This window comes from Myotis yumanensis, unplaced genomic scaffold (genome assembly GCF_028538775.1).
Source record: "Myotis yumanensis isolate MYYU_CA2020_CCGP unplaced genomic scaffold, mMyoYum1.0.hap1 SCAF_19, whole genome shotgun sequence".
NCBI classification, from domain to species: domain Eukaryota; kingdom Metazoa; phylum Chordata; class Mammalia; order Chiroptera; family Vespertilionidae; genus Myotis; species Myotis yumanensis.
The window spans coordinates 861007-887211 of record NW_027223770.1 but is presented as its reverse complement, the minus strand read 5'-3'; the positions used below and the strand labels follow the sequence as shown (position 1 = coordinate 887211).

Here is a 26205-nt window from a genome sequence, read left to right as displayed (position 1 = left end):
GTGAATCACTCATGAGTTCCTGCGCTGGTCTGCTGCTTCCTGTCTCGCACTCCATCCAGCCATGAAATTGCATGGCCCCAGCATTCTCAAATCCAAACCCACACCAGCATCGCCTGGACCTGTTAGAATGCAAATCCCTGGCCCCTCCAGAGCACCCACCTCAGTGGGTCTGGATGGAGCCGGAAAGGAACACGGGTTCCTGATGCATCCCAGGGCTGCAGCTGGTCCTAGACCACACCTGGACAGCCACTGCTCTGGGGTCTACTTCTACACCACAGATCTGAGCACCTCATTCCTGCCCACGAACACCAGCGGCTCCGGCTGCCTGTAGCATATAGCCCACACTCCTCACAGCCACCTCACAGCCTGGCCCATGACTGCCTTTCCAGCATCACCTCCTGCTACTGACTTCCCTCCATGGCCTGGGCATGTTCCTTAAGCTTGTCAGGTATTTCAGACTCCCGGTCTGTCCCCACAGTTCCCTCTGCCTGTAATGCTTTCCCCTTGGTGCCTATCAGTTCCCGTGGGGCCATCAGGGCCCCCTCACTGTTAATTCCCTCGGAGGCTTCAAGGACATGAGATCCACATGGACTTCGATGTCAGGCAGGTTGGCTTTGAATTTCAGATCAATCGCTTGTTAGTTGTGTGACCTGAGTTAGCCTTTCTGGTAAGCTGATGTCAACCTCAGCCTCTTCGTGATGAAATGTGAGTAACAATGTTCACCTCACCAGGCTGTTGGGGAGGAAATGGCGCATGATAAATGCCTGATGGTGCTCAGTCCTCAATACACAAGAGCTGTGTGTGTTGTGAGCTTTGTGCCAACGCTGCCTGCTTCCCTGGAGCAGAACCACTTCTATTTTTCTCTATGTTCCCATGAAGTTTGTAAGTGACTCCATTTTGCATACTACAGGCTGTGGCCTCATTATTTTATACATTGCGCTTCATTCAGAGCACAGGTGGCCATCAGCTGAATTATAAAAATCGGTCCTTCCAGGAGCCTCAGTGGGCACATGGCTTGGCAAACATAGGCCTCTTTGTAGGAAGAAAATCTACAGGTGGACACAGCCTCCCGCACAGCACGTGCTTGGCGAGCAGGCCGATCTCACCCGTCACCTGTGCCCAGCAGTCCTCGGAGGTCCATGCACAGAGACCGTGAGTGCAGGAGAGTAGCCGCCGTTCCTCCTCAACCTTGAGCCCAGTGACGCTGAATCCATGCATCGGCCGAGGACAGAAAACATGTCCAAGGGGCTAGTAGGACCCTGGCTTCAGGGTCAGGATAGGACCCTCACTCCTGGAGGTGAGGGAGGAAGGGCCGAGGCTGGCTGCTTCAGAGATGCGCGAGTGTGTGTGTGTGTGTGTGGGCGGGGGGGGCGCGGAGCCAGGCACTGACCTGCTGAGACCGGGCAGCAGCGAGCCGCCTTGGGGAGCAGGTAGGGGCTCCAGACAGTCCTTCGGACTCAGACAGAGCCTGGTGGTGGCTGAGGTGCAGGTGCTGCCTCACCTCGGGTTCAGCGCTCTGTGTCTACATCCCTGGCCGACACCCACAGTGCGATGGAGCAGGAAGGCTGCCAGGAGGGCTGACCTGGGAGAAAAGCAGCACCCCCTTTCCTTCGAGCGAGGAATGGCCAGCGAGTCTCCTGAACAGCCAGGCTCCCTGCCCTGCCCCGCCCGAGGGAGCGGCTGCCCGGCTCCTCCCTCGGCCTCTGTCCCTCCTGCTGACTGGTCAGTCCGGCACCTGCCAGCCTCTCTGGGAGCAAGTCCCCCTGCCTCCCGACCTGCTCCCTGGGCTGCAGTGCAGCGGGCAGTTCCTGGTTCTCTGCACAAGCCGGGTCCACACGGCCAGACAGATGCCTCAGCACCCCCTCAGCTCTTGACCCCTTCCCACTCCAGCCTGCACAGAACCCACAACACTTTGTCGAGGATAGCTTATTTAATGCCCCAACTAAAATGATTCTCACCAGGGCCAGCTCAGTAAAGATTTGTGCAATGAACAGAGAAATAAATGAAAAAAAAAATGAATGACTAACTGACTGTATCAATGGAGGGTTTATAAGCACACAGCTCAGCTTTATGTCCTTCCATCTCCCTCCCCAGCCCACCCCCAGTCCAAATCACCTGTTCATTCCTTACCCTCGTGATCAGCTCCCCGACCATTCCTGTCCAGGTGCCATTGGCCTCGGGAACGCCATACACGCCATCCCCAACCAGGCGGATCCTGTAGTTGAACCGGAGGATCTCTGCTAGCTCTTTGAGCATGTCCACACAGAAGCCCTCGTAGCGGTCATTGCCTTCCATCTCCTGGTGATTCCCCTTCAGCATTAAATATGGGTTTTCCTGCAGCAAAACTGGGCAGCTGTCATTCTCATCTCAGCCCTGGTGTCTAAGCACATGAGATGGGACCCGGGGCACAGGAGGTTCGGGAGGCGATGGGGAGATGAAGGGAAGTGGATTAGGTAACGGGCTACTTTGGAGGTGGTGACTAGCTCCCCTCCTCCGAATTCAAGGCACTTATCTTACCAGGAACAAACAAGAGTCCCACTGCAGAGTGTCAAGCTGAAGGCCTTCTGCCTATGTAAGGTCATTGTCTGAACCCCCCCCCCCCACTCCATGCCTTGTCTGTTTGTTTGTTTATTCCACACGGACCTATCACTGAGCAATAAGAGATACAAGGATGCTGAGAAAACAGCAGGCCAGGTAAGAACCTGTGCTGAGCACCTGCAGCCACCGGGGGAGCTGGTCCAGCCAGGAGTGTTGGGAAGAGGGATAGGGCCTCTGGAAAGCTCCGTGGAGGAGGTGGGGCGTGAGCTGGGCCTGGAGGATGACAGAACACTGACCGATGGAAGGGTGTGGATGGCAGGTCCCATGGGCGTGATCCAGGGCATATCCCGAGTGAGGCCATGCAGGGGCGTTCAGGGGACAATGGGCCCTCCATTTAGGGAAGCATGGGGAGAGAGGGGTCAGAGAAGAAATGTAGGAAGATGAATTAAGGTCAGCAGAGCCTGGATGCCAGCATGAGGTGACTGTACACCACACATATAGTAGGGAAGCATTAACAGTTTTAAAGACTTAAGATGTAAGTGTAGAATATTGAGTAGCAAGGGACAGAATGTCTGAGGGTGAGAACAGACACTCCCTAATATGAAATACTGAGTCCTGAGCCGTAGTTTGACTCGGGTTGGACACAGAGAGGGTCAGGCGTGGTGACAGCCTGGGTGTCAGGCACACAAGGGTGGGGCCCTCAGACCCTTGGAGCCTGGGTAGATGACTGAGGGATGATTTGGAAGGAAAAGGATTTGGAACATGTTGAATCTGTTTAAAATGTGGAGTAAGGGCAAGGTTGGGGCCGAGGTTGGAAGACTCTTGTAACAGCAAATGGCTGAAGGTCCAGAATCTGTGAGGCCACTGAGAGGAAGAAGCCAGGAAGGACAGAGAGGGGTAAGCAGACCTCGTGGAGACAGTGATGTTAGGGGAGTGAGGGGAGTCACAGAAGACAGAAGAGCGTCCAGAAGAGCTGAGGGTCAGAAGGTCAAGGGCCCATCAGTCACGAAGGGAAGTCTCAGGCAGATGCCCACACAGACAGGCAGGCTGCGAGAGGCAGCCTTGCACAGCAGAGTGGGGAGGCGGGGCGGCACCCACAGGACTGGAGGGAATGCGCCTGCACAGGAGTGAGCAGCTGCGACGCTGGGAGAGGAAAGCCGCCGGCAGAGCCTCCCCAACCCCCAGGCGAATCTCTCTGAGCTTCAGCTCCTCATCTGCACACCCGGTGGGGGGGTGCCCAGGGCCCATAAGCCCAGGAGGTGTGGCTCTGTGAGTTGGTGGCAGCAAGAGGGCAGCGCTTGTGCTTCAGGTGGGGCAGCGGGCTCAGGGAGCGGAAGCTGGAGCTGAGATGGGAACTGCTCGCTCTGCCCTTTGCTTAGGTGTTCCCTCTGCCAGGACGTCTCTTCCCAGATGACTTGGCTGCCATGTTCGTCCTGTCAGGTGTCTGCTTAGACCTCCCCTCAGGGAGGCTCTGCCCACCTGGGTGTTTACACTGCCTGCCCCAGGCCTGTCTAGTGCGGAGCACCAAGCACAACGCCCAGCACAGGGGATAATAAATGCCCATCGATGAACGAACAGACATGTCCAGTGACACCTGGCTCCCACCAGGTGCAGGGAAAGCTCAGTAGCCTGGCCTTCAAGTCCCTCCACAGCCCGGACCCAGCCTGCGCCTCTGGCCTATAGCTCACCTCCCCAAGGCTCAGCTCTGGGGAATCCGCCCTTCCCAGCATTTCCAGGCATTGACGATACTCTCTCTGATTCATTTCTCCCTCCCCCTCCTCGGCCTGGAGCTCATCTTCCATGCCCCTTCTCCTCGGAAGGCTTTGCTGACTCCCAGATGGCCGGACCCTCTCCCCTTCGACCCGTAGGTGCTTGGTGTGACCTCTTTCCTGGCCCCACCCGACTCTGCTTGTAGCACATCAAGTCCAGCCCCAGCCGGGCCAGCAGCTCATGAAGGTGGGGATGAGCCCCGAGCCCTACAGCATCTCTGAAAGCCTAAGAGAAGCAGCTCATCTGCAGACTTTGCACATCAGCGGCGCGCACGGACCATCCCATCTCTGCTTTGGGATGGACTCTATCAGTGCGGCCACACTGGGTGCTGCTGACAGGGGTGGCCGGGCAGGGAGGTGTGCTGCTGAGCAGTTAATGGGGGGAATGGGGTGCGGGAGAGAGGAACCACGTAATTGCTGCTTTGTCCATGCAGGTGGTTGCATTGACACATCTTTGAAAATGTGGTCCTCAAAGGGCAGAAGGCTCCCTTGGCTGGGCTGAGTTTGCCTGGCACCCTCGTTTCTGACCTATCTGAGGACTGGATGGAGTCTCCCGTCTCCGTGGGCAGGGAGGAACGCAGTGCCTTGCTAGGGGAGGAGGGCTCAGGGAGGAGGGTATAGGGAGGAGGGTATAGGGAGGAGGGCGCGGGGAGGAGGGTATAGGGAGGAGGGTATAGGGAGGAGGGCGTGGGGAGGAGAGTATAGGGAGGAGGGCGTGGGGAGGAGGGCGCGGGGAGCAGGGTATAGGGAGGAGGGTATAGGGAGGAGGGCGTGGGGAGGAGAGTATAGGGAGGAGGGTATAGGGAGGAGGGTATAGGGAGGAGGGCGTGGGGAGGAGGGTATAGGGAGGAGGGCGCGGGGAGGAGGGTATAGGGAGGAGGGTATAGGGAGGAGGGCGTGGGGAGGAGAGTATAGGGAGGAGGGTATAGGGAGGAGGGTATAGGGAGGAGGGCGCGGGGAGGAGGGTACAGGGAGGAGGGCGCGGGGAGCAGGGTATAGGGAGGAGGGTATAGGGAGGAGGGCATAGGGAGGAAGGTAAGGAGGAGGGTAGAGGGAGGAGGGCATAGGGAGGAGGGCACGGGGAGGAGGGTATAGAGATGAGGGGGCGGGGAGGAGGGCACAGGGAGGAGGGTACAGGGAGGAGGGCGCGGAGAGGAGGGCACAGGGAGGAGGGTATAGGGAGGAGGGTTTAGGGAGGAGGGCACAGGGAGGAGGGCACAGGGAGGAAGGCGCTGGGAGGAGGGTACAGAGAGGAGGGCCCGGGAGGAGGGTACAGGGAGGAGGGCGTGGGGAGGAGGGTATAGGGAGGAGGGTATAGGGATGAGGGCTCGGGGAGGAGGGCACAGGGAGGAGGGCGCGGGGAGGAGGGTACAGAGAGGAGGGCGCGGGGGGGAGGGTACAGGGAGGAGGGTACAGGGAGGAGGGTACAGGGATGAGGGTATAGGGAGGAGGGTATAGGGAGGAGGGTACAGGGAGGAGGGCAGGGGGATGAGGGCACAGGGAGGAGGGCACGGGGAGGAGGGCACAGGGAGGAGGGTATAGGGAGGAGGGCATGGGGAGGAGGGCACGAGGAGGAGGTACAGGGAGGAGGGCACGGGGAGGAGGGCACAGGGAGGAGGGCATGGGGAGGAGGGCACAGGGCGGAGGGTATAGGGAGGAGGGTATAGGGAAGAGGGCACAGGGAGGACGGTACAGGTAGGAGGGTATAGGGAGGAGGGCACAGGGAGGAGGGCACGGGGAGTTGGGCGCGGGGAGGAGGGCACAGGGAGGAGGGGGGGGAGGAGGGCATAGGGAGGAGGGGCGGGGATTCTGGAAGAAAACTGAATCCAATAGAAAAGGCACCACCCGGGCCCTGAGAGCTGAGCATTTCCTCAGCAGCTGAGCACGAGGACAGGGGCCAGGAGCGAGGTGGCTCTCATGGTCCAGGAGCAGACAGCCTCGTGGGCTTCTCCCGTCTGTGCCTCTAGGTCCCCTTCCCTCAGCCATCACAGCTCCCCGACTGCCTGGAAGAGTGTCCCCATCCATCCCCCTCTCCCAGCTGCTTTGGGACGCATCAAATTTCGTTTCCAGGGGAAACACAACTGGAGTGAATTGCCCCCCACGCTGTCCAGCTGGCCTGGGCTGTGACTAGAGCTCCATCCTCCGCTCACTGAGGAGCCTGTGAGTGGCTGGACTTGGGGAGCACCCTGGGGCTGCAGCCGGGCGGGGGGGGGGGGCACCTGCTTACCAGAATGGTGGTGACAACCAGGGTGGTGTTGAAGAGACTGTTGGACGTGTTGGAGGCGTAAAGGCCGCTGTCCATGCTGAGACCGTCTGCCACGTGCCACTGGCCAATCTGAGGAGACCAAGGAGAAAGGGCTGGGGAAAAAGGGCGGGAGGGGGGCTGGCAGCTGGCGCCCAGGCCCTGCGGGTGCAGGAGCCAAGAGGGTGGGGCCCTCACCCCAGGTAAGCCACAGAAGCGGGGAGATGCGGCCTGGCCTGCACAGCCAAGGGGCTAACCGGGGATAATTTCCATGTGTTGGGGGTCAGAAAAGGATGAAGAGACCTGAGGGAGGAAGGGAAGAAAGGGGCACAGGCTCAGGAGCACTGGGAGAATAAACGGAAAAATAAGTCAGGAATGGCATGTAGCGCAGGGACATTCTCTCACACGAAAGGGAGTGGAACCTGCGGGTTTGCAGGTCTGGAGGCGGGAGTGAGCCACACAGCCTTTGCTCCCTCCACCTGCAGGAGCTCGGCTTCTCTGAGTGAGAGTCAGGGGGGGGGGGGGGAGCTGGGACCCCCAGGCCTTTAATGTTTGCTGAGGGGCTCGATGAATGAAGGACCCAGAGGAAGGAAGACCGGGTTCCAGTCCTGGTCGGTTCCTCTGCCAGACGTGAGAACTGAGACAGTGACTGAAATCTTTCCGAGTCTCCCTCTCTGTCTATAGATGGAGATGCATGTTTTCTCTGTCCTCCTCTCGAGCCCCCGCGTCCTGGAGGCGCCACTTTGCTGCATGTTATTCAGCAGCCCCAGGAGCGCGGGTCGCAGCTGTGCAGCCTCAGAGAAGCTGCTGCACCTCTCTGAGCACGCTTCCTCGCCTGCCACTGGGCCTAATGAGAGAAACTTTACTGGGTGGTGGTGACATTGTATTTAACCTAACATTAATAAATGCAATTTTCTTTTTTCTTCCCCCTCGTGTGTGTGTTTGTGTGTGTGTTTGTGTGTGTGTTTGTGTGCTTGTGTGTGTCTGTGTGTGTATGTTTGTGTGTGTCTCTGTTTGCGTGTATGTCTCTGTGTGTCTCTGTGTGTTTGTGTGTCTCTCTGTGTATGTTTGTGTGTGTATGTGTGTGTTTGTGTGTATGTCTGGGTGTGTCTCTGTGTGTTTGTGTGTGGTTGCATGTGTGTTTGTGTGTATGTCTCTGTGTGTGTCTGTGTGTGTTTGTGTGTGTTTGTGTGTGTCTCTGTGTGTGTTTGTGTGACTGTGTTTGCGTGTATGTCTGTGTGTGTCTCTGTGTGTTTGTGTGTCTCTCTGTGTATGTCTGTGTGTGTCTCTGTGTGTTTGTGTGTGTCTCTGTGTGTTTGTGTGTGTCTGTGTGTGTTTGTGTGTATGTCTCTGTGTGTGTTTGTGTGTGTGTTTGTGTGTCTGTGTGTGTATGTTTGTGTGTGTTTGTGTGTCTCTGTGTGTGTATGTCTGTGTGTCTCTGTGTGTTTGTGTGTCTCTCTGTGTATGTTTGTGTGTGTCTGTGTGTGTTTGTGTGTGTCTGTCTCTGTGTGTTTGTGTGTGTCTGTGTGTTTGCATGTGTGTTTGTGTGTGTATGTGTGTGTTTGTGTGTTTGTGTGTGTGTATGTATGTGTGTGTTACCAACATATTTCTATTAGCTGGAGCCCCTGGCGAATCATTTCTGTTGCTGAGAGTTGCAGGGGGCAGCCAGGAGAGACAGGTGATGGCTGGCTAGAACCCAAGGCAGTGCCCACACCCGCCTTGCAGGCAGTGCCAGGCCCCAGCAGCAGCTTTCTTGGAAAACCCTTACATTTCCATGGATGCCGTGTGGCTCTGGCCACCAGAGCTGGCCTCAGAGTCCCTCCTGTGAAAGTGTCAGCATCAGTAGAGACCTGTCCCCCCTGGGTCCTCATCTCCACCCGGAGGGGTCGATGGTGAGTGAGCAGGACCATCTCCCTGACGTCACCGTCGAGACTGGAGAGGGCCGAGCTCGGACCTCCCTGGACCATCAGCTGGGGACTCCTGCCCACCTCTAGGGTCAGGTAGGAGCCTGGTGGTCTCCACAGGTGCTACTTTCATCTGCCAAAGGGGAGACGGCCCCAACCTCCTCCCCAGCCCCTGCGAGGGCGCCCCCTGGAGGGCTGAAAGGTCCTGTGCTCCTATTCACCTGCCCTTCACAAGACTGTCTCCTGCAGATCTGCACAGGAAACTCGTTTTATAGAGAAAGAAACTGACACCAAATGAAAAGAGCCATCAATGTGTTCCCGACCCCAGAGGGCTCTCCCGGAAGCCTTCCTGCCCCCCCGCCCAGCCCCTCCCATGCTCTACGCCCCCTGCCCGGCTCCTCCCCGGCTCCTCCCCAGCTCTACCACACACATTTGTTCTGTATCCATCTCCCCAACGGCCTGTGCACTGGCCTACCTGTGTTGGTGCCCAGCCCACTGTTCTAAGGAGACCCAAGCCTCATTGTCTCCCCAGCCCCATTGGCATGGTCTTACCTGAGCCATGAAATGGGAACCCCCAGAAGTCAGTGGTACAGTGATTTACCCAGAACCAGAGCGACAGCTGAGTCATTTACTGTCCCCACCTTTGGGAATGCAGCAAAGAGACTAACGAGCCCCTAAATGCCAACTGGAAAATTAATCTCTCACCCATCCTTCCATTAGTCCCCAGGAAATTAACAACCTCATCAGATTTGGTGAAGCAGCCTGGCAGCTATTACCCGTGCAAACCCAGCTGCTGAAAGGCAGTGGGAGGGAAAGTGAGAAACCAGCCAGGTGCCCTGGGGTACAAGCTAATTGCCTCACCCACCAGGCACCGGCCATGCCATGCACATGCCAGGGGGCAGGAGACACAGCTATTGTCACAGAAACATGTGGCTCTGCTTCCAGCCATCCCTTAGCTCTGCCTGCCGACACCTGCCCCAAACCTCCTGCAGGAACAGCTGCATCACAGCCTCTGCCACGTGTCCACATGTGTGGGCTTGATCAAACGGCAAGCAGCGTCTCCCCTTGGCCTTCACTGTCTCTCCCAAAGTCTCTGCCAGGTGTCCCAGAGGACCTGGGGGTGCAGTGAAGGGAGGAGGGGGGGTTGGATGCCAGCTCTGCTAGACTGTGTGGCCCTTTAATGCATGTAGGAAAGAGGCAGGCTGGCCCCGTGTACCACGCGCCCATGCAGTGCAGGCCAGGTCCCAGCCTCACCTTCCTCTGAACTTGTACAGTTTGCACCATGAGTGTATGAGTGCAGGTCCAGAGTAGGAGGTCCTGGGCTAACCTGGCTTCTCTGCTCATAAGCTGTTTGACTTCGGAAAGTTACTCGGTCCCTCTGAGCTTCAGTTCCCTCATCCATAAAATGGGGGTCAGAATAGTAATTATTACCTCACTAGAGGCCCGATGCACGAAATTCATGCAAGAGTAGGCCTTCCTTCCCCCGGCGGCCAGCACCAGCTTCCCTCTGGCACCTAGGACCCGGGACCTGGGGCCCAGGCTTCCCTTGCAGCCCCGGCTTTGTTTGGAAGGTCGTCTGGAAGGACGTCTAGAAGGACGTCCAGTCTAATTAGCATATTGCCCTTTTATTCTTATTGATAGGGTCCCTAAGGAGACCCAGGCAGATGGTGAACATCCAAAGTTGATTTACTGTTTCATGCCATCATCCAAGACAGAAGCTGGGCCTCCCTGTGCCTGGAGGCTTTGCCTTGGAGACCTCAGTCTATTAGACAGAGGAGGCCGGGGCCTCGAAGTCTGGTTCTTGAACCTGCAGCACTGACGTTAGACAGGCAAGTGCTCAGGCCCCATTGGGACTGACTGGAACCCAGACTCCAAGAGGAGCCCGGCTGTAAGTGCCACAGCACGTGCCCCCATGGTCTGAGGCAGGAGGGGCCAGAGCGCAGCAGGCAGAACAACTCACACAAGACCAGCTGAGGGGGAAGGCGGGGGAGGGGTGATGAGTGGGACTGGTGCCTGCCTGTGTGGGGCTCCCCAGGAAGAAGGCCCTGAGCTGCAGCATTTGCTGATTTCTGTGGTGGAAACACTTTCCCAGAAGCTGGGTTCAAGCTCTCACCCAATGCCACGTACAGAACTGGGAAGGGAAATGCATGGGGGTGGGCACAAGTAGGTCTACAGCTGTGAGCATGGAAAAGTTTATTCTTATATTATTACTAGTGGCCTGGTGCACAAAATTCATGCACAGGGGGCGGGTAGGGTGTCCCTCAGCCCAGCCTGCACCCTTTCCAATCTGGGACCCCTCAGGGGATGTCCGACTGCCAGTTTAGGGATCGGCCTAAACTGGCAGTCGGACATCCCTCTTGCATTCTGGGACCTCTGGCTCCTAACCACTCACCTGCCTGCCTGCCTGATTGCCCCTAACCACTCTTCCTGCCAGTCTGATCTCCCCCAGCTGCCCCCCAATGCCAGCCTGATTGCTCCCAACTGCCCCCCCCCCCGCCAGTATGCTCGCCCCCAACTGCCCCTCCTGCTGGCATGGTTGCTCCTAACTGACCCCCCCCCGCCCCACACCAGCCTGATTGCCCCTAACTGCCTCTGCCTTGGCCCCAGCACCATGTCTTTGTCTGGAAGGTCTCCCGGTCTAATTAGCATATTACCCTTTTATTAGTATAGATTCATTAATTATTATATTATTTTCCATAGAAACAACTGTAAACCTATTTGTGCCCACTCTGTATAATGGGCTCTCGCTCCCAGGCATTCAGGCTCCGGCACAGCCTGGGCCACCCACGCTCACACAGGCTCCATGCGGGAGGCAGGAAGTTTATTCATACAAATCGCATTGCCACTCTGCTTTATTGGTGGGGACAGGGAAGCCCACATATATTAATACTTTCCCCTAATAACAGAGCTGGTAAATGGAAAAGAAGGGATTCAGAACAAGGCCAGGTGCTGCTTAAGTGGAATCACAATATTCATGGCAAACGTGTCCTACTTCTCACTCCTGACACTCACGCACTTAGAGGAACCTCTGGTGATAGGAGTGCTTAATCAGATATGAAAACATAGGTAAATATAACAGATATGGAATATGTTTGCACCAGCACAGCAAGTACCATTTATCCCACATACCCAACAGATACAGACTCCATATAAATTACAATAATCTTTCTCCTTAAATCATACAATTTTGGAGATTTAAATTGTGTATTTGAAACCATTATTTCAAAAGACTTTTGTAGGAAATTATAATTTCCACTGTCTTCTCACAAGCATAAGCATCTGTAACTGCATCCGCAGTGTGTCCTCACGAGGCCAGCGCTATTGGTGCCGGATGTGTGCGGGGAGCAGCCATGCCTTCATTTCTGCACTTTTTTGGGTTAATTGGCCCACTTTCCATCGAGTCTATCTTTCACTGTGAACTGCCACTGCTCACTGCTGTCAGAAAAGACATCTCCCATGGCCCTGCCTCCCAACAGCTGTGTGTAGGGCCCTGGGCCAGCAACTAAGGTACCAAGGAAAACACAGGCTCTAGTGCAGTGATGGCGAACCTATGACACACGTTTCAGAGGTGGCACGTGAACTCATTTTTTTGGTTGATTTTTCTTTGTTAAATGGCATTTAAATATATAAAATAAATATCAAAAATATAAGTCTTTGTTTTACTATGGTTGCAAATATCAAAAAATTTCTATATGTGACACCGCACCAGAGTTAAGTTATGGTTTTTCAAAATGCTGACAAGCCGAGCTCAAAAGGTTCACCATCACTGCTCTAGTGCAAGCATGTCAAACTTGCAGCCCGCGGGCCACATGCGACCCACAACGAATATTTTTGCAGCCCAGCCAATGTAACAGTATGTAAGAAACGTCTTAATAAAAATTTCGTAACTTAGGTTTTACAATATCCTGTTACACATAATTATTAATAATGAACTACAACATTCGCTAATGACTGATTACTATAATCGTGTTGCATTCATTTCCCTTATGTGCCTTACACGCAGGCGCACTATTTCCACTAATACTAGCAGCGAATATTTTTAGTAGCCGATGGCCACGTCATTAGTCTTGGACTGACTTGTTTGGTGTATGCAACAGGAAATATTTCGCTTTTGGAGAACAAGAAAAATAAGTTTATTTGCGTTACGCTTATTAATTAGTGCAGTTATTCAGTGTCTGGTAAGTTAATGTTCAAGAAAAAACATTAACTTTTATTAAAATGTTCTATTATGTTATGCTAACGATGACTCATTTATTTCAGCCCTTTGTATTCAGCATGTCTCTATAGGAATAAACCTACGTTTCTATGAAAATTGAAGCTTTTGTTTTTTTGCGGCCACATGAACTTAAAGCTTGTTTATTTGGCCTTTGAGTTTGACATGCTTGCTCTAGTGAATGGCTATAGGCTACTCACAGTTACTATTGTACCACTGTATGAGTGTCAGGCCCGCATTAGGTCTGCGGTGTGACCCTGGTCACCCTGAGCAACACACCTGTGGGCATGCTTATCCCTGGGCCGAGGCCAGAGAGGTCCTCGCTGCTCCCTGAGAGCTGCTGTTAGCAGCCTGGAGTCTAGGGGCCGGATTAGCATCTAGCACCGTGTCCACAGGGCTGGGCGGCCTGAGAAACCCACTTCCCTTCCCTGGCCCCCCGCAAGCCCACATTCCCAATGGACTTCTGGGACTGGAGCCCACGATGGCCTCTCTGTGTCCTGTTCTCTACACCGCAGCAAGCAGTCCTCCCTCACATCGCCAACATGCCCCCTGAGTCCCTGCTAAACCCCTTTCTCGTTTAGGTTTAAGGATGGAGACCCAAATCCCTACACCAGCAGCCAGGCCCTAGGAAGCCTGCCTGCTGCTCACTCTCCACATCTGGATATTCTCCAGCTTTATCTGTGCTTGAACCCCAGCTCTGTGTTCCTGCGGGTTCATGTGCAGCCTTCCCTGCCTACAGCTCTCCCTGCTGCCCGCCCCGCCCCAGCCCTCTCGGCTGATCCCAAGCTGCCTGTCTGTCTCAGGAAACAGTTTTCTGGGAGCACAGCCACGGCTGTTCCCGTTCGTTCATCCTGTGCTGTCTGCGCCTGCGTTGTCTGCACCAGGAGAGCTGTGGAGTCTCGCTATCCACCATCAGGACCTTTACAGACGTTCACAAACCCTGGCTGGTTGAGTTCTGCTAATCCACTCCCTCCAGGAAGCCCTTCCTTCACCTCCCAAAGTCAAATTCTCCCAGAAACCTACTCTTTGCCCTCAGGGCACTGATCTCAAGCTCACATTCATGAAGGACGCCATTGCTTCCTCGCTCCCCGTCTTCATTACTAAGCTGCTGAGAGGAGCCCTCCGCTGTGGCTGGCCTGGAGGGCCTGCCCAGAGCAGCCCACACTTCTCTCTCACAGCCTCTCCTTCCCCCAGAATCACTCATGGTGGTCATTTTGCCACCTTGTTTTCTCCCAAGTTGGTAAAAGGAATTCATTTTTAAAACCCTGAGGAAGCAATATACAGATTTAATGCAACCTCCATACAAATTCCAATGTCATTTTGTAAAGAAATGGAACAAGAAATGATCAGATTTTTATGGAACCCCAATAGCCAAAGCAATCCTGAGCAAATAGGACAAAGCTGGAGGTATCACACTAACTGATTTCAAATTATACTACAGAGCTATGATGATCAAAACAGCATGGCATTGTCAGAGAAACAGACACACAGATCAATGGAACAGAATAGAGAGCCCAGCTATAAAACCACATGCATACAGACAGATAATTTTTAACAAAGGAGCTAGAAACACACAATACAGTAAAGATAGTCTCTTCAATAAATGGTGCTGGTAAAACTGAAAAGCCACATGCAAATGAATGAACCTGGATTACAGTTATTCCCCATGTGCAAAAATTAATTCAAAATGGATCAAAGACCTAAATATAAGACCTGAAACAATAAATGATATAGAAGAAAATAAGTTACATAGGTACCAATCTTATGGACTTTGGTCATAGAGAACATTTTATGAACTTGACCCCAAAGGCAAGGGAAGTAAAGGCAAAAATAAATGAATGGAACTATATCAAACTAAAAAGCTTCTGCACAGCAAAAGAAACTGACAACAAAACAAAGAGGCAGCCAATCAAATGGGAGATATTTGCAAAAGTAGCTGACAAAGGTTTAATTTCCAAAATATACAAAGAACTAGGAAAACTCAAACAAATAACCCAATCAAAAGGTGGGCAGAGGACCTGAAAATACACCTCTCCCAAGAAGACATACAAACCAATAGATATATGAAAAGATGTTCAAACTCACTGGCAAAACAAATGCAAATCAAAACTACTTACCACCTTACATCAGTTAGAGTAGCCATTATCAACAAGACAAGCAACAACAAGTTTTGGAGAGGTTGTGGAGAAAAGGGGACCCTCATTCACTGCTGGGGGCGAATGTAGGCTGGTACAGCCACTATGGAAAGCAGGCTGGCGATTCCTCAAAAAATTGAGACTAGAGCCACCATACAACCCAGTAAGCCTTCTCCTGGGTATACACCCAAGAACCTCAAAATCATGTATTCACAAAGATATATTCACCCCATGTTCATTGCAGCATTATTCATGGTGGCCAAGACATGGAAACAACCAAAGTGTCCACAACAGAGGACTAGATCTGGACATGTGTATGGACCACACTAGAAGATGTGGTCCATACACATGGAATACTACTCAGCAAGAAGAAAGGATGAGATACTGCCATTTGCAACAACATGGATGGAGAAGACTATGCTAAGTGAAATAGTCCATCAGAAAAAGCTAAGAACCATATGATTTCACTCATATGTGGGATATAAAGCTAAAACTCATGAACACAAACAGTAGTGAGGTGGTTGCCAGAGGGAAGGGGGTGGGGAGAGAAGAGGATCCTAATACAAGGTGACAGATTTGACTTTGGGTGGTGGGCAATATACAGATCTTGTAACATAGAAACCTCACCTGAAACCTATATGTTCATGTTGACCAATGTCACCCCAATCAATTTAAAAAATATCCTATATAATAAAAGGTTAATACACAAATAGACCAAATGGTGGAACAACCGAACAGCTGGTCGCTATGACTTGTGCTGACCACCAGGGGGCGTGTGTGGACATGGCAGATGTTGGCCATGGCAGGATGGTGGAGCAGGTGAACAGGGGCGCCAGACTAAGGTGGGGCGCTGGTCACTGTCATTGGGGTGAACCTCTGGTGGTTACTGAAAATTCTTTGCTCCCACCCCCCCCCCCCGCCCCTGGTCCTGATGGCTCTGCGCTGTCAGCGGGTGCAAGTGGGGGCTGCCAGCCCCAATCACCCCTGAGGGCTTCTCCACCTCCGCCTGCTCCTGAGGGGCAATCAGGGCAGCAGCTGCCACACCCACTGATGGTGCCGGCCCCAATCACCCCATGGTATCATCCAGTGTGAGTGGGGCTGGCGCTGTCAGTGGGTGCAAGCGGCGACAGTGGGAGAGAGGCTTCCGGCAGAGAGGGGACTGGGGGCTGCATAAGGAGGGGCTGGGCAGGGGCACAGAGGATGGGTCGAGACCCACCCCTGTGCCCACCGCAGCCTCACAGCCCACAGTTCCTTTCAAGGTGCACGAATTCATGTGCTGGGCCCCTAGTAAATAAATAAAGCCCTGAGGGATTTCTTCTCATTCTTGCCTGCGTCAGTGGGTGCACATGCTCAATAACATTTAATACTTTATGTATATTTAGTGATTGCTATTCACACTCGGCCTGTCAGGATCCAGCTTCTTCTCCAGAGACTGACTGAACTCCATGCCAGGTCAGTCCTGCTGCAGTCAGTTTGCAAACATCATTGATCACCTTTGCATGCTGGGCACTCAGCCACGTGGTTTGCTTGCATAGGTTTCCCTGATTCTGCAAATGACAGCACTGTTATTATTTCCACCTGAGAAATGTAGGCACTTCAGGCAAGTTTTTGTTGATTGAATGAATGAATGAACGAATGAGTAAAATTCAGACTCAAATATGTTAAGCCCTTGGTCGGCAAACTGCGGCTTGCGAGCCACATGCGGCTCTTTGGCCCCTTGAGTGCGGCTCTTCCTAAGCCTTAGGAGTACCCTAATTAAGTTAATAACAATGTACCTACCTATGTAGTTTAAGTTTAAAAAATTTGGCTCTCAAAAGAAATTTCAATCGTTGTACTGTTGATATTTGGCTCTGTTGACTAATGAGTTTGCCGACCACTGTGTTAAGCAACTTGCTGAGGGTCACAGTTAATAGGGGATTGGAGCTGGATTTGAACTCAAGATCCATTTACTACTACACCGTCTGGTTGAGTTTAGGGCAGCTGTGGGCTACTCCAGCCTGGGCCTCCTATATCTCTCTGGTCACAGTGAACTTAATTGCTGGAGAATGCAGTCCTGGAGGGAGTCAGAGACCAGCGCCTACAGAGCGCTCCTGGCCAGGGCTGGGGGTGGCACAGGGGCTTAGCAAAGGGCGTGCAGGGCCCCAGGTGTTCTTCCCTCCTTTGCCAGGCGTAAGCTGCGTGACCTTGAGTACGTCACAACCTCTTTGAATCTTTGTCTGTAAAATGGAATGAATGAGGCTGCCTGCTAATAGTATGACATTGCTGTTGACAATGAACTGAGATGATGTGTGTGAAGAACATGAAGTGACTCCATCAAAAAGCGAATCCTCTGTCTTGACATCTGGGTGAAACAGACCCTGGACCCCTCTCCTCCCCCAGGTGAGCTCTGGGCTGGTCACCAGACTCTGATTAATTCTCTTTCTGGGGCACCCTCCCCCCATGTTTCTCTTACTGCAGCCTGCACCAGAGCCCCTGTGGCCATCCACACTCCTCACTGCCTTTAGCTGTAAAACAGAGGTGGGGGTCGGGGGGCGTGGCGTACAGTGATCCAGACTGCTTTCCCCAAGTGAGTTTCCTATTGAATTTGTCAATGTGTGAGCATCACCAATGGACACAGACAGTAGGGTGGTGAGGGCATGTGCTGGGGGGTGGGAACAGCTGGAGAGAGGTCAATGGGGGGAAAAGGAGACGTATATAATACTTTAAACAATAAAGAATTTAAATTAAAAAAATAAAAAAATTCTTCAAGGTGACAGCTGGGCTGGTCTAACACGTTCTTTGGCCTCCTGGCTCCTTTGGCATTTGGAGCCACTTTGCATACACAGCCCGTTCACGAGCAATGACAAGCCACACCTGGCACGAGGGCGCAAGATGGCAGTGCTATGGTCTGGTGGGTGGGCAGGCAGCTGAGAGAGCCGGGAGGTGTGGCTTCAGGTCCCACTGGCACTTGTATGGCCTCTGGAACGTCAGTTTTGCTGCCTGCAGGATAAGAGCGGTTTTCCTCGCTTTTCCCTTACAGAGGTGGCAAATGTTTCCAGTGGTCGGCAAACTGTGGCTCGCGAGCCACATGAGGCTCTTTGGCCCCTTGAGTGTGGCTCTTTCACAAAATACCAACTTCTGCGCATGAGCCACAAAGTTTCAATTGCACTGTACGTGCGCCCCTGCACGTGGTATTTTGTGGAAGAGCCACACTCAAGGGGCCAAAGAGCAGCATGTGGCTCATGAGCCGAAGTTTGCTGACCATGGGCCTAGTCGAATGCAAGCTCTTAATTCCAGACCCTCGCTTGCAAGGACCATCTAAAGTTGGACAAACAATAACCTGTGCGTCTTTTTTTCTTTCTTTCTTTCTTTTATTTTTTACCTCAGATTCAGGTTCAAAGTTGAAGTTCGCATTAGGAAGGATGCACAGACTACGTTAGTGTCTCCTTGAGCACAGACGTCTGAGTGACGGTTGGCATAAAGCACTGTGGCGAGCAACCCCAGGCCTGAACCGAGAGGAGTAGGTTTCAGAGTCAGCAGCCCAGGCGTGCACCGCGATATAAGACTCGCTAAGAAGGCCTGTAATGGGAGCCTCCCTGGTGATCACCCCCGGCAGGAAGGAATACATGTTTATTGAATTTACACCTAATATCTCCAATTGTGAAAGTTTAGTTTATGTGGAAGGCTGGGGCATGAGTAAGGGCCCAACTTAGTGCTTGAGGGGCTGATTTGGGAACAAAGGGAGTTGCCGATGTTGGTTAAAGACCTCGTTCTCTTAGTCGAAATATTCCCTTAGCACCACATTTGCATGTACACACAGAACGCTGTGGAAATCCTGGGTCAGAGGACAACGGCTCTGGCCAGCGCGAAGGTGAGAGGCCCGAAGGAGCCCACGGAGACGCCTCATCAAAGGACTGATTTCACCCGCACTCATTAACGTCAGCTCGCGGGTGTAGGGCAGTGTGTTGTTCAACTGGGATTGCAGCCCATTCATGGGGTGTGAAACCAATTTAGTGGGTCAAGACCTGCATTTTAAAAATGAAATGTATTCCAAGAGTAGGTCAGAATGCAGTGCACAGAGCAGGTGGCGCTGTCTCTTAGGTTTGGTTTAGTTATGTGGAGGTTGGTGTGTGTGTGTGTCCTAGATTGTACCTAATTGCAGCTCAGCCTCAAAAGTATGAACATGCCTGGCATAAGGACTTGGACCCCTTCCCTGTCACGACTCTATCAGCAGCCCCTAGCAGAGTACCTCAAGTACATCCCTGATGCTAAATAAATACATTTTGGAGTCAATTGACACCTAGTCGCACCTTCAGAGTTGTAACTAAAGGACAAACCACAAGAAAATTTCACAGGATAATACTTTGGAACAGAAACCGAAGGAAATGCCTTACATTTGTTCTCTCGTTTACTCTTCCCAACCCCCCTGCAAGGAGGCATGGCTGTCATCCCATTTCAGGTGGCAAAACTGAGGCTCAGAAGATTGGATTTCGTGCCCAAAGTTCCACAGTTATTGCAGATCCACACACAGGCAGGCCCATTGTGCTGTGCTGCCCCAAATACTGTCATTTCTTGGACTGTGGAGATTAGTTCAACAGTTAGTAAGTAGTTGAGCTGTTACTGCTTAGCCATCGGCATTTGCCGTAAGTGACCCTGCTTGAGAGTCTACATTCCTGAAGTCAGCTTTGCTCTTCCTTTGCCTGTGATGTGACATGTATTTATGAGGATATTACGTAAAGTTCGAGGAAGGGGGCCATGGGCTGCAGTGGGTTCGAGCTTCTGGACCCAGCTCTGCCTCCAGCCAGCTAAGCCCCAGGCAGCCTCGCCATCTCCCCTCCAGCCGGAGGCACAGTCACTCAGCAAGCGTCGTCCAGAAGGGCGCCATCTTGGAGGCTCTTCCCAGCCCCTCTGCTTCGGTCAAGTCTGCCTCACAGGGACCCGTGCGCACAGTGCCTGGAACTTCCCCGGGGAGCATTCATCTCACCTGCAACCTCATAACTATTCAGGTATCATTTGTTTCAAACTGCACCCCCCACTCCCGCCGCCCACTATACTAGTACAGCATTTGATACTGAGGAGACGCTGTCTTGTTCCCATGATATCCCCAGGCCTAGATGGCATCAGCCCTGCCATAGTGATGGCATCAGGGCGGTGCCAGGCTTATGGCAGGTGCTCCCTACATATCTGCTGACTTGGATTATGAGATTCCTTTAAGCAAGTCACTTTTTTTTTTAGGATTCAATCACCTTAGCTATAAAGGAAGGGTACATCCCCTTTCAGCTCAAATATGAATTCCTAAAAATGCCTGGAAGTTTACAATGTCTTAGTGACACTAGGAGAGACTAGCAGAGGTCAGCCTGGGAGGGGCATAGAGGCCGCAGACAGGTGGCTGCAGGGCCAGGTTGGAGGCACTGAACACGCAGCCCAGACACGGAGCTGAAACATGGGGCGTCCCTGTAGGGCTCCTCCCATCCGTCACGAACTGCTCTCTGGAGCCCGTGGCCGAGGCCCAGCACACTCCCACTGGAGAGCCCAGTCTTGGTGCGAACACTGTGTTTGGTTAATGTGGACATAAGTCCGAAGGTACGAATGCATTGCAGGCTTCTTAATTGCACCCAATCATTTACAAACACAGGGCAGTTTCCATGCCTTTCTGCTCAATATTTCTGCTCAGAAATATTGCGTGTTATGCCAGGCGCCACTCTGTAAGTGCAGTCCACAAACTGGCGTGGGTTCCGAGGACACGGGGACACTAAGTAGACCAGGCAAAGGAAGGTGTGGGCAGGGGAGCAGAGCCAGGGCAGGGGCTGAGCTTCACTCCCTCCGCCTCAGCGGGAACCTGCCTTCTGCCACCTCCAGCTTTCACTGCGCATGTCTAGGAAGTGCCATAGCATGGCTTTGGGGGTGACAGAGAGAGAATGGAGAGTAGACCCTTGTGAAAACATGGGTCCACAAATAAGGAGGACAATTGTACTCTGCTTGAATGTGTGGTTTTTGCCAAGATGCCTCCAGACTTCTCGCCCAACCCCCAGCCTCTGGGATGGAAAGTGGGACTTGGTCTGGCCTCCCCACACCCATTGCCAGAGAGAGCAGCCTGCAGAGCTGTCCCGGGTACTCTACTGACAGGTGAGCAGCCAGGGCAGGGCTGACCCTCATTCCACCCCAGCGACGCTCGCCGGCCTTAACGGACTCTCCACCGAGCTGGGGTTTCAGGAGTTAAAGTCCTGAGTAGGGCAGTAAAGAGGCTCAGGCCACCTTTCTTTTTGGACAGAAGTGCTGACTTTAATAATTTCTTCTACCCACATCTCAGCTCCCTCTTTTTTCTCCTTTGGTCAGAAGTCTCCCAGGCTCTTCCTCTTGAAGGGGTGGGAGGCGGAGCTGGAGCGAGTGCAGGGGGCGCCCTAAGCACGAGCCATACATCATTTCCAGGATGAAGACGTTGCTGTTTCAGATGCTGAGGAGAAAGTTCACCAGAGAGCTCGAGTTTCCATCTGACAAGAAAAGTACTGCCAACCAAGAGGACGCACTGGGGCAGAGAGTGCCGGCTCCGCTGGCTCAGCTCGCCGGGGAGGAGCTTTTGGACAGAGTTGCATGAATGATGCCACTTGAAGCTCCGAGCAGCAGACGCCAGTTGAACGAATGGCTCTGGGGAAGCACCTGGGCTGAAGGGAGTTGGAGGCAGGCAAGATGCCCAACAGCCCGTGGGGCAGCCCAGACAGCCCTCTGCTGCCCCTGGACGCATGCTGGCGGCAGGTGGAGGTGGCGTGTGCTGGGCCTCACTGCGCTCTAGGAAACTGGGAACTTTCCTGCTGGGTCAGCACCCTGGTCTGAGCAGTGACTCGTCAGGCATGGCTGGGTGGGCTGCAGACACTCCCAGGAGTGGCCGTGACCGCTGGTCTCGTCTGCACACCCACCCAGAACCACTGCAAAGTACAACTGTGCTGCTGTCATGTTAGGGTGTGGAGGGAGGACAGAGGTCAGGCCTGGAGCAGGGGGAGGGACCCATCTGGGCGTCTGGCCTCTGGCCTCCTGCAGGTGCTGGCATGGCAGCAGGAGGGTGTGAGCAGGCACTCAGCCCTGTGTGGCCTCTGCCCTGCCCAGAGCCCAGGGACCCCCGGAGCGCTGCGCACAGACAGAGAGACGCCCACAGGCAGCTCCAGGGGAGACGCCACACGACAGGCTGCGCAGGAGAACCCTGAGGGCACGGCTACCGTATATTCATTTTCTCCTCCCAAAGGTTAGGTGACAGGAAGCAGAGTGGCTGCAGCCGCCGCTGAGGAACAGGCGCTGGGAGCTGGGAGGCTGGGCCTTGGCCTGCGTCTGCCCAGAACATGCCTCCTCCGCCCAGCCCCTCGGCTGCTGGGCTTCCTCTCCCCGGGCTGCCCGCCCTCACTCCGGGCTTGGGCCTATGGCCTGCTCCGCGTCATGGGGCTGAGCTATGACTGCTTCATGGGCTGAGTTCGCCCAGCCTGTTCCAGCGCTCCAGGCCTGAGTTGCCGGAAAGACGCAAGAAGGAGTCCCTCGGCGCTGGCATACGTCCCGGGAGCGTGGGCAGGCGCAGGTACAGGGCAGGACAGACCTTTAAAACCCAGCACACCTAAGCCCCTCCTCTGCCCTAAGCAGCTGCAGTGAAATGCAAGCAGCTACGATTGTTTGCAGGCTGTGTGTGCATCAGCTGCTAGAGCCGGTGACTCTTCCATCGAAGCCCTTAGGCAGCTGAACCCTGTGCTGGGGGAGACAGGACCAGGCTGCGGGGCCAGGGAGGGCAAGAGACAGCCTCACGTGGGACCTCTGCTCTGACTGTCCTGCAGGGCCAGCGAGCACAGGCTCTCACAGGAGGAGAGACTCAATAGACTTTTAATTAATGGAGGAGCATTGCTCCTGGAGAAAGGAAGGAAGTGTTAAGGGGAAAATGAATCCATGATTTGAGGGGCCTTCCCCTCTAATTTCAGATCCCAGTAGTCCGTGGGGGGCATGTGAAATCCCCATTGATCTTTAGAACAAAGCCAGGGCCCAGGCCTGGGGTCCTGCAGCCTGCAGTCCCTATGCCTCTGATCTGAGAATGTACCATAGTCTCTGCTCTGCTGTCAGCTCTCTGCACCCTCAGGACAACCCCCTCCCCTGGCTCCTTAATTAAGAGAAATGCATGTGTCTTCTCAATGTCCTTCCAAGCAGCCACTCAACAACCTCCCTCCCTTCCCCGCCCAAGAACCTGCCACCTCAGCATTTCCCCCTTAAAGCCAAGCCCCTGCCATGGTTCTCAGGGGAAGGGGCGCACCCAGGAGCTCCCCACGCACCCACCTCACCAGGTCTGCCCTCCTGCGCGCTGAGCCAGGTCTGCAAAAACAGCTCAAAGGGTCTGCATATTCATGGTGAACTCCTTTCACAAACTGAAAATGTATGAGGCAAACTAAGAAAAGAATCCCATTTACAACTGCATGAAAAATAGATACCTAGGAATAAATCTAACCAATGAGGTAAAAGACTTGTAACTTGGAAAGTGTAAGACATGAAGAAAGAATCTGGACATGCAAATAAATGGAAGCACATATCAGCCTATGGTTAGAAAGAATTAACACCATTAAAAGCAATCTATAGCTTCAATGCAATTCCTATAAAAAACAACAATGGTGTTTCCCACAGAACTAGAAGAAATAATCCAAAAATTTTATGAAACCACAAAAGACCCCAAATAGTCACAACTATCTTGAGAAAGAAGAATAAAGTTGGAAGGATCACAATACCGGATATCAAACTATACCACAAGGCTTTGGTAATCAAACAGTCTGGTCCTGATATAAAAAGAGGCACAGATCAATGGAACAGCATAGAAAGCCCAGCGCAGCCTCTACCTGACAGGGTGCTGTTGGGGTTCCCAGCTGCTCTTTGCTTCCTTTGTGAAGTGAGGGGAGGTATCTGGAGCTGGGACCAGGAGGGAGCCCACCAGCACACCCGCGACAACTGCTAAACGAGGAACAGAGGTTTCCTGTGTCCCCTCCCAGCCGGAGGGCAGGCCAGCAGGCAGGGCCTTCGCCCCTGGGAAGGGCCCGCCCGGTATGGGGCTCCGTCTGGGAGGGTGGAGGAAGCGTAAAGAGAGGCAGGCTGGCCACCAGCAGCGATGGAGGGTGCGCACTTGAGGAACGGAGCTGGACTCCCTGGAGCTTCCTGAAGACGCAGGTGCCCGAGGTCTTGGTTTGCAGGGTCTCACACGAACCTCCCCTCATCTGGCTGAGCCGCACTCAGGTCATTCCAGGAGACCAGTCCCTGGCAAGCTGAGTCGCCAGCTTTGGAAATGAAATATGGCTCGTTCACAGCGCTTTTTCCTCTGCCACATGGCTGGCTCTGCCAACCTCTCCCTCTCCGCAGGAATGGATTTACACGATCAGAGCTCCAAGGAAGAGGCAACTCGGGCTGGCTCCTGTGAGGAGCTCATGTGCACTACCCTGTGCATTGCAGCAGGGGGCAAGGGCAGGCATTCATCGACTCCAAGGCCCAGAGTTTAGAAGGAATAAAAAATGTGGAGCCTAATTCCGGGAAGAAGTTAATGTGCTTAACGGAAATCTAGTGTCAGGTGGGGAAGGGGGTTGTCCCTCAGTCGTCTCAGTTCTGTGCCATGTAGCTCCGCTGGGAGTGTGGCCCCAAGGTAGGCCTCCTGCTTTAACGGAGGCACTGTGGTGAGAGGCTTGCAGGCTGTGGCATTGGGGACGGGACACAGGCTGGCTGCGATGTTTGCCTTTCCCTCCTGAGCTCCTGAGGGGATCAGGACTCATGTCTCTTGCATTCCCAGCCCTTGGCACAGAGTTGGCACTCAAAACGCCTATGCTAGGTTCCAGGAAGGAAGGAAGGAAGGAAAATCAAACTCCTTCAAGTGATTGAAGAGCTGGTGAAACCAGCACGCGGGACACTCGGCTGCTTGGCAGGACGGGGTTGGGGCAGATGTGACGCAGGCAGTGAGACTGGAAAGCGCTGGAGGATGGGCCCAGGGGAGGTTGCGGCTGTTCCCTCCCTTGGGCAGCTGAGGAGGACAGTCCTGCATGTGTTGGAGAGTTAGACGAGCGGCCTCGAGGGTCCCTCCCGCTGGCCTGGGCCTTGCTGCTGAGGAAGACCAGGCAGCTACATGCGGACTCGGTTCTCAGGTCTGAGGCTAATCAGCTCTGTGGTGGTGGGCTCATGACTTTTGCTCTCTCGGCTTCAGTTTCTTTACCCGCAAGATGGAGAGAATAGCTTTTATGCATGGCTGATAGAAAGACGATAACTTTTCCACACATCTCCACAACCCTCAGCACAGCGCATCATGTAGGAGACACCAGCACATGTGAGCTCTTCTTAGCCCGTTACCTGCCCAGTCACCGGCAAGCGGAAGAGGGCGGCATGCACAGCCAGTTCCTGTCATCCTGAGTGTCGCCAGGCCCCGTGTGGAGCCTACACCTGCACCGCACGGAGAAAGGCAGTTCCCACGCCCGTGTGTACAAAGCGGCCAAGGAAGAGCCGAGATCTGCTTCTGTAGCAGGGATGCCAGACCCCCCTTCCTTCGCCTTCCCTCTCCCCAAAGCTTACTGGGCCCATTAGACCATTTCAGATCCTCGGATGGAAGATGCGCTCATCTCATTGCAGCCCTGACGGAGTCGCCTGGGGCTGCTCAGAAGCTCGAGCTTTAGACAAAGTTAAACAAAGGAAACGGGCCCTCTGACGCTGGGCTTCTGTTTTCCTCGCCTCCTTCTATGTGATTTCTTCCAAATCAGAAGGGGTGGTTCTGTTCTTATACTGTCCAGGACATCTGGGGGCGGGGGGGGGGGGGGGAGCACGGGATGGAGACGGGATCTCACACAGGCAGACGCGGAGGACGGAGCTAGAGAAATGGAAACGGTACTACTGCCTTCCACACCCCAATAGGCAGGGGGCTCACCCAGGTTCAGACGTGTCACCCCAGGATGCTAGCATCTCCCCCTAAGGGCTCTGCAGAAGCTCCAGGAGCCGCACGACGGAAAGCCTTCCCAAACCATCAAGCAGTGACTTGCAGATGGTAGAGAGTAACCTGAACCCTGGAGATGATTTTAAAATTGTGATCCTCCCTTAATCGGCCGCCAGCAGGGAACCTGGTATTTGGTTCAGAACCTCACCATCATCACCCAGAGTCCCCGCATGGTGCTTCCTAAACAATCAAAACGAGCTCCTAGTCGGTAGCCCAGACAGGAAGAAAAAGCAAAACAAAATCCCAAAGAGAAGACGCCATGCTAGAGAAAGCCCCACCCAGCAGGTCCCTGGGAGTCAGGGGTCCCCCCTACCCCCGCTGGCCCATGGCAAGTGGTGAGGCGGGGCCAGGAGTGGGAGACGCAAGAGCATGGGCTCTGTGTAGGACGAATGAAGCAATTCCAGCTCTGCCCAGAGTCCTGGCTAGTCATTTCCTTGGGCCAAGCTCCTTCCC

The 26205-nt window shown here is 53.8% G+C and overlaps 1 protein-coding gene across 5 annotated transcripts in view; it reads right to left on the bottom strand.

Annotated features, from left to right (window-relative positions):
• The window catches only part of GRIK4 (glutamate ionotropic receptor kainate type subunit 4), a 253215-nt gene that overhangs the window by 42487 nt on the left and 184523 nt on the right, over nucleotides 1-26205 (bottom strand). For 4 of the 5 annotated variants that reach the window (XM_070399383.1, XM_070399386.1, XM_070399387.1 and 1 more), the window contains 2 exons: nucleotides 6535-6642; nucleotides 2131-2334 (listed from right to left, as the gene is read on the bottom strand). In XM_070399383.1, coding sequence (XP_070255484.1) covers nucleotides 2131-2334; nucleotides 6535-6642 — 312 coding nt within the window. The remainder of the gene's footprint in view (nucleotides 1-2130; nucleotides 2335-6534; nucleotides 6643-26205) is intronic. The other variant, XM_070399384.1, reaches the window with a different exon arrangement.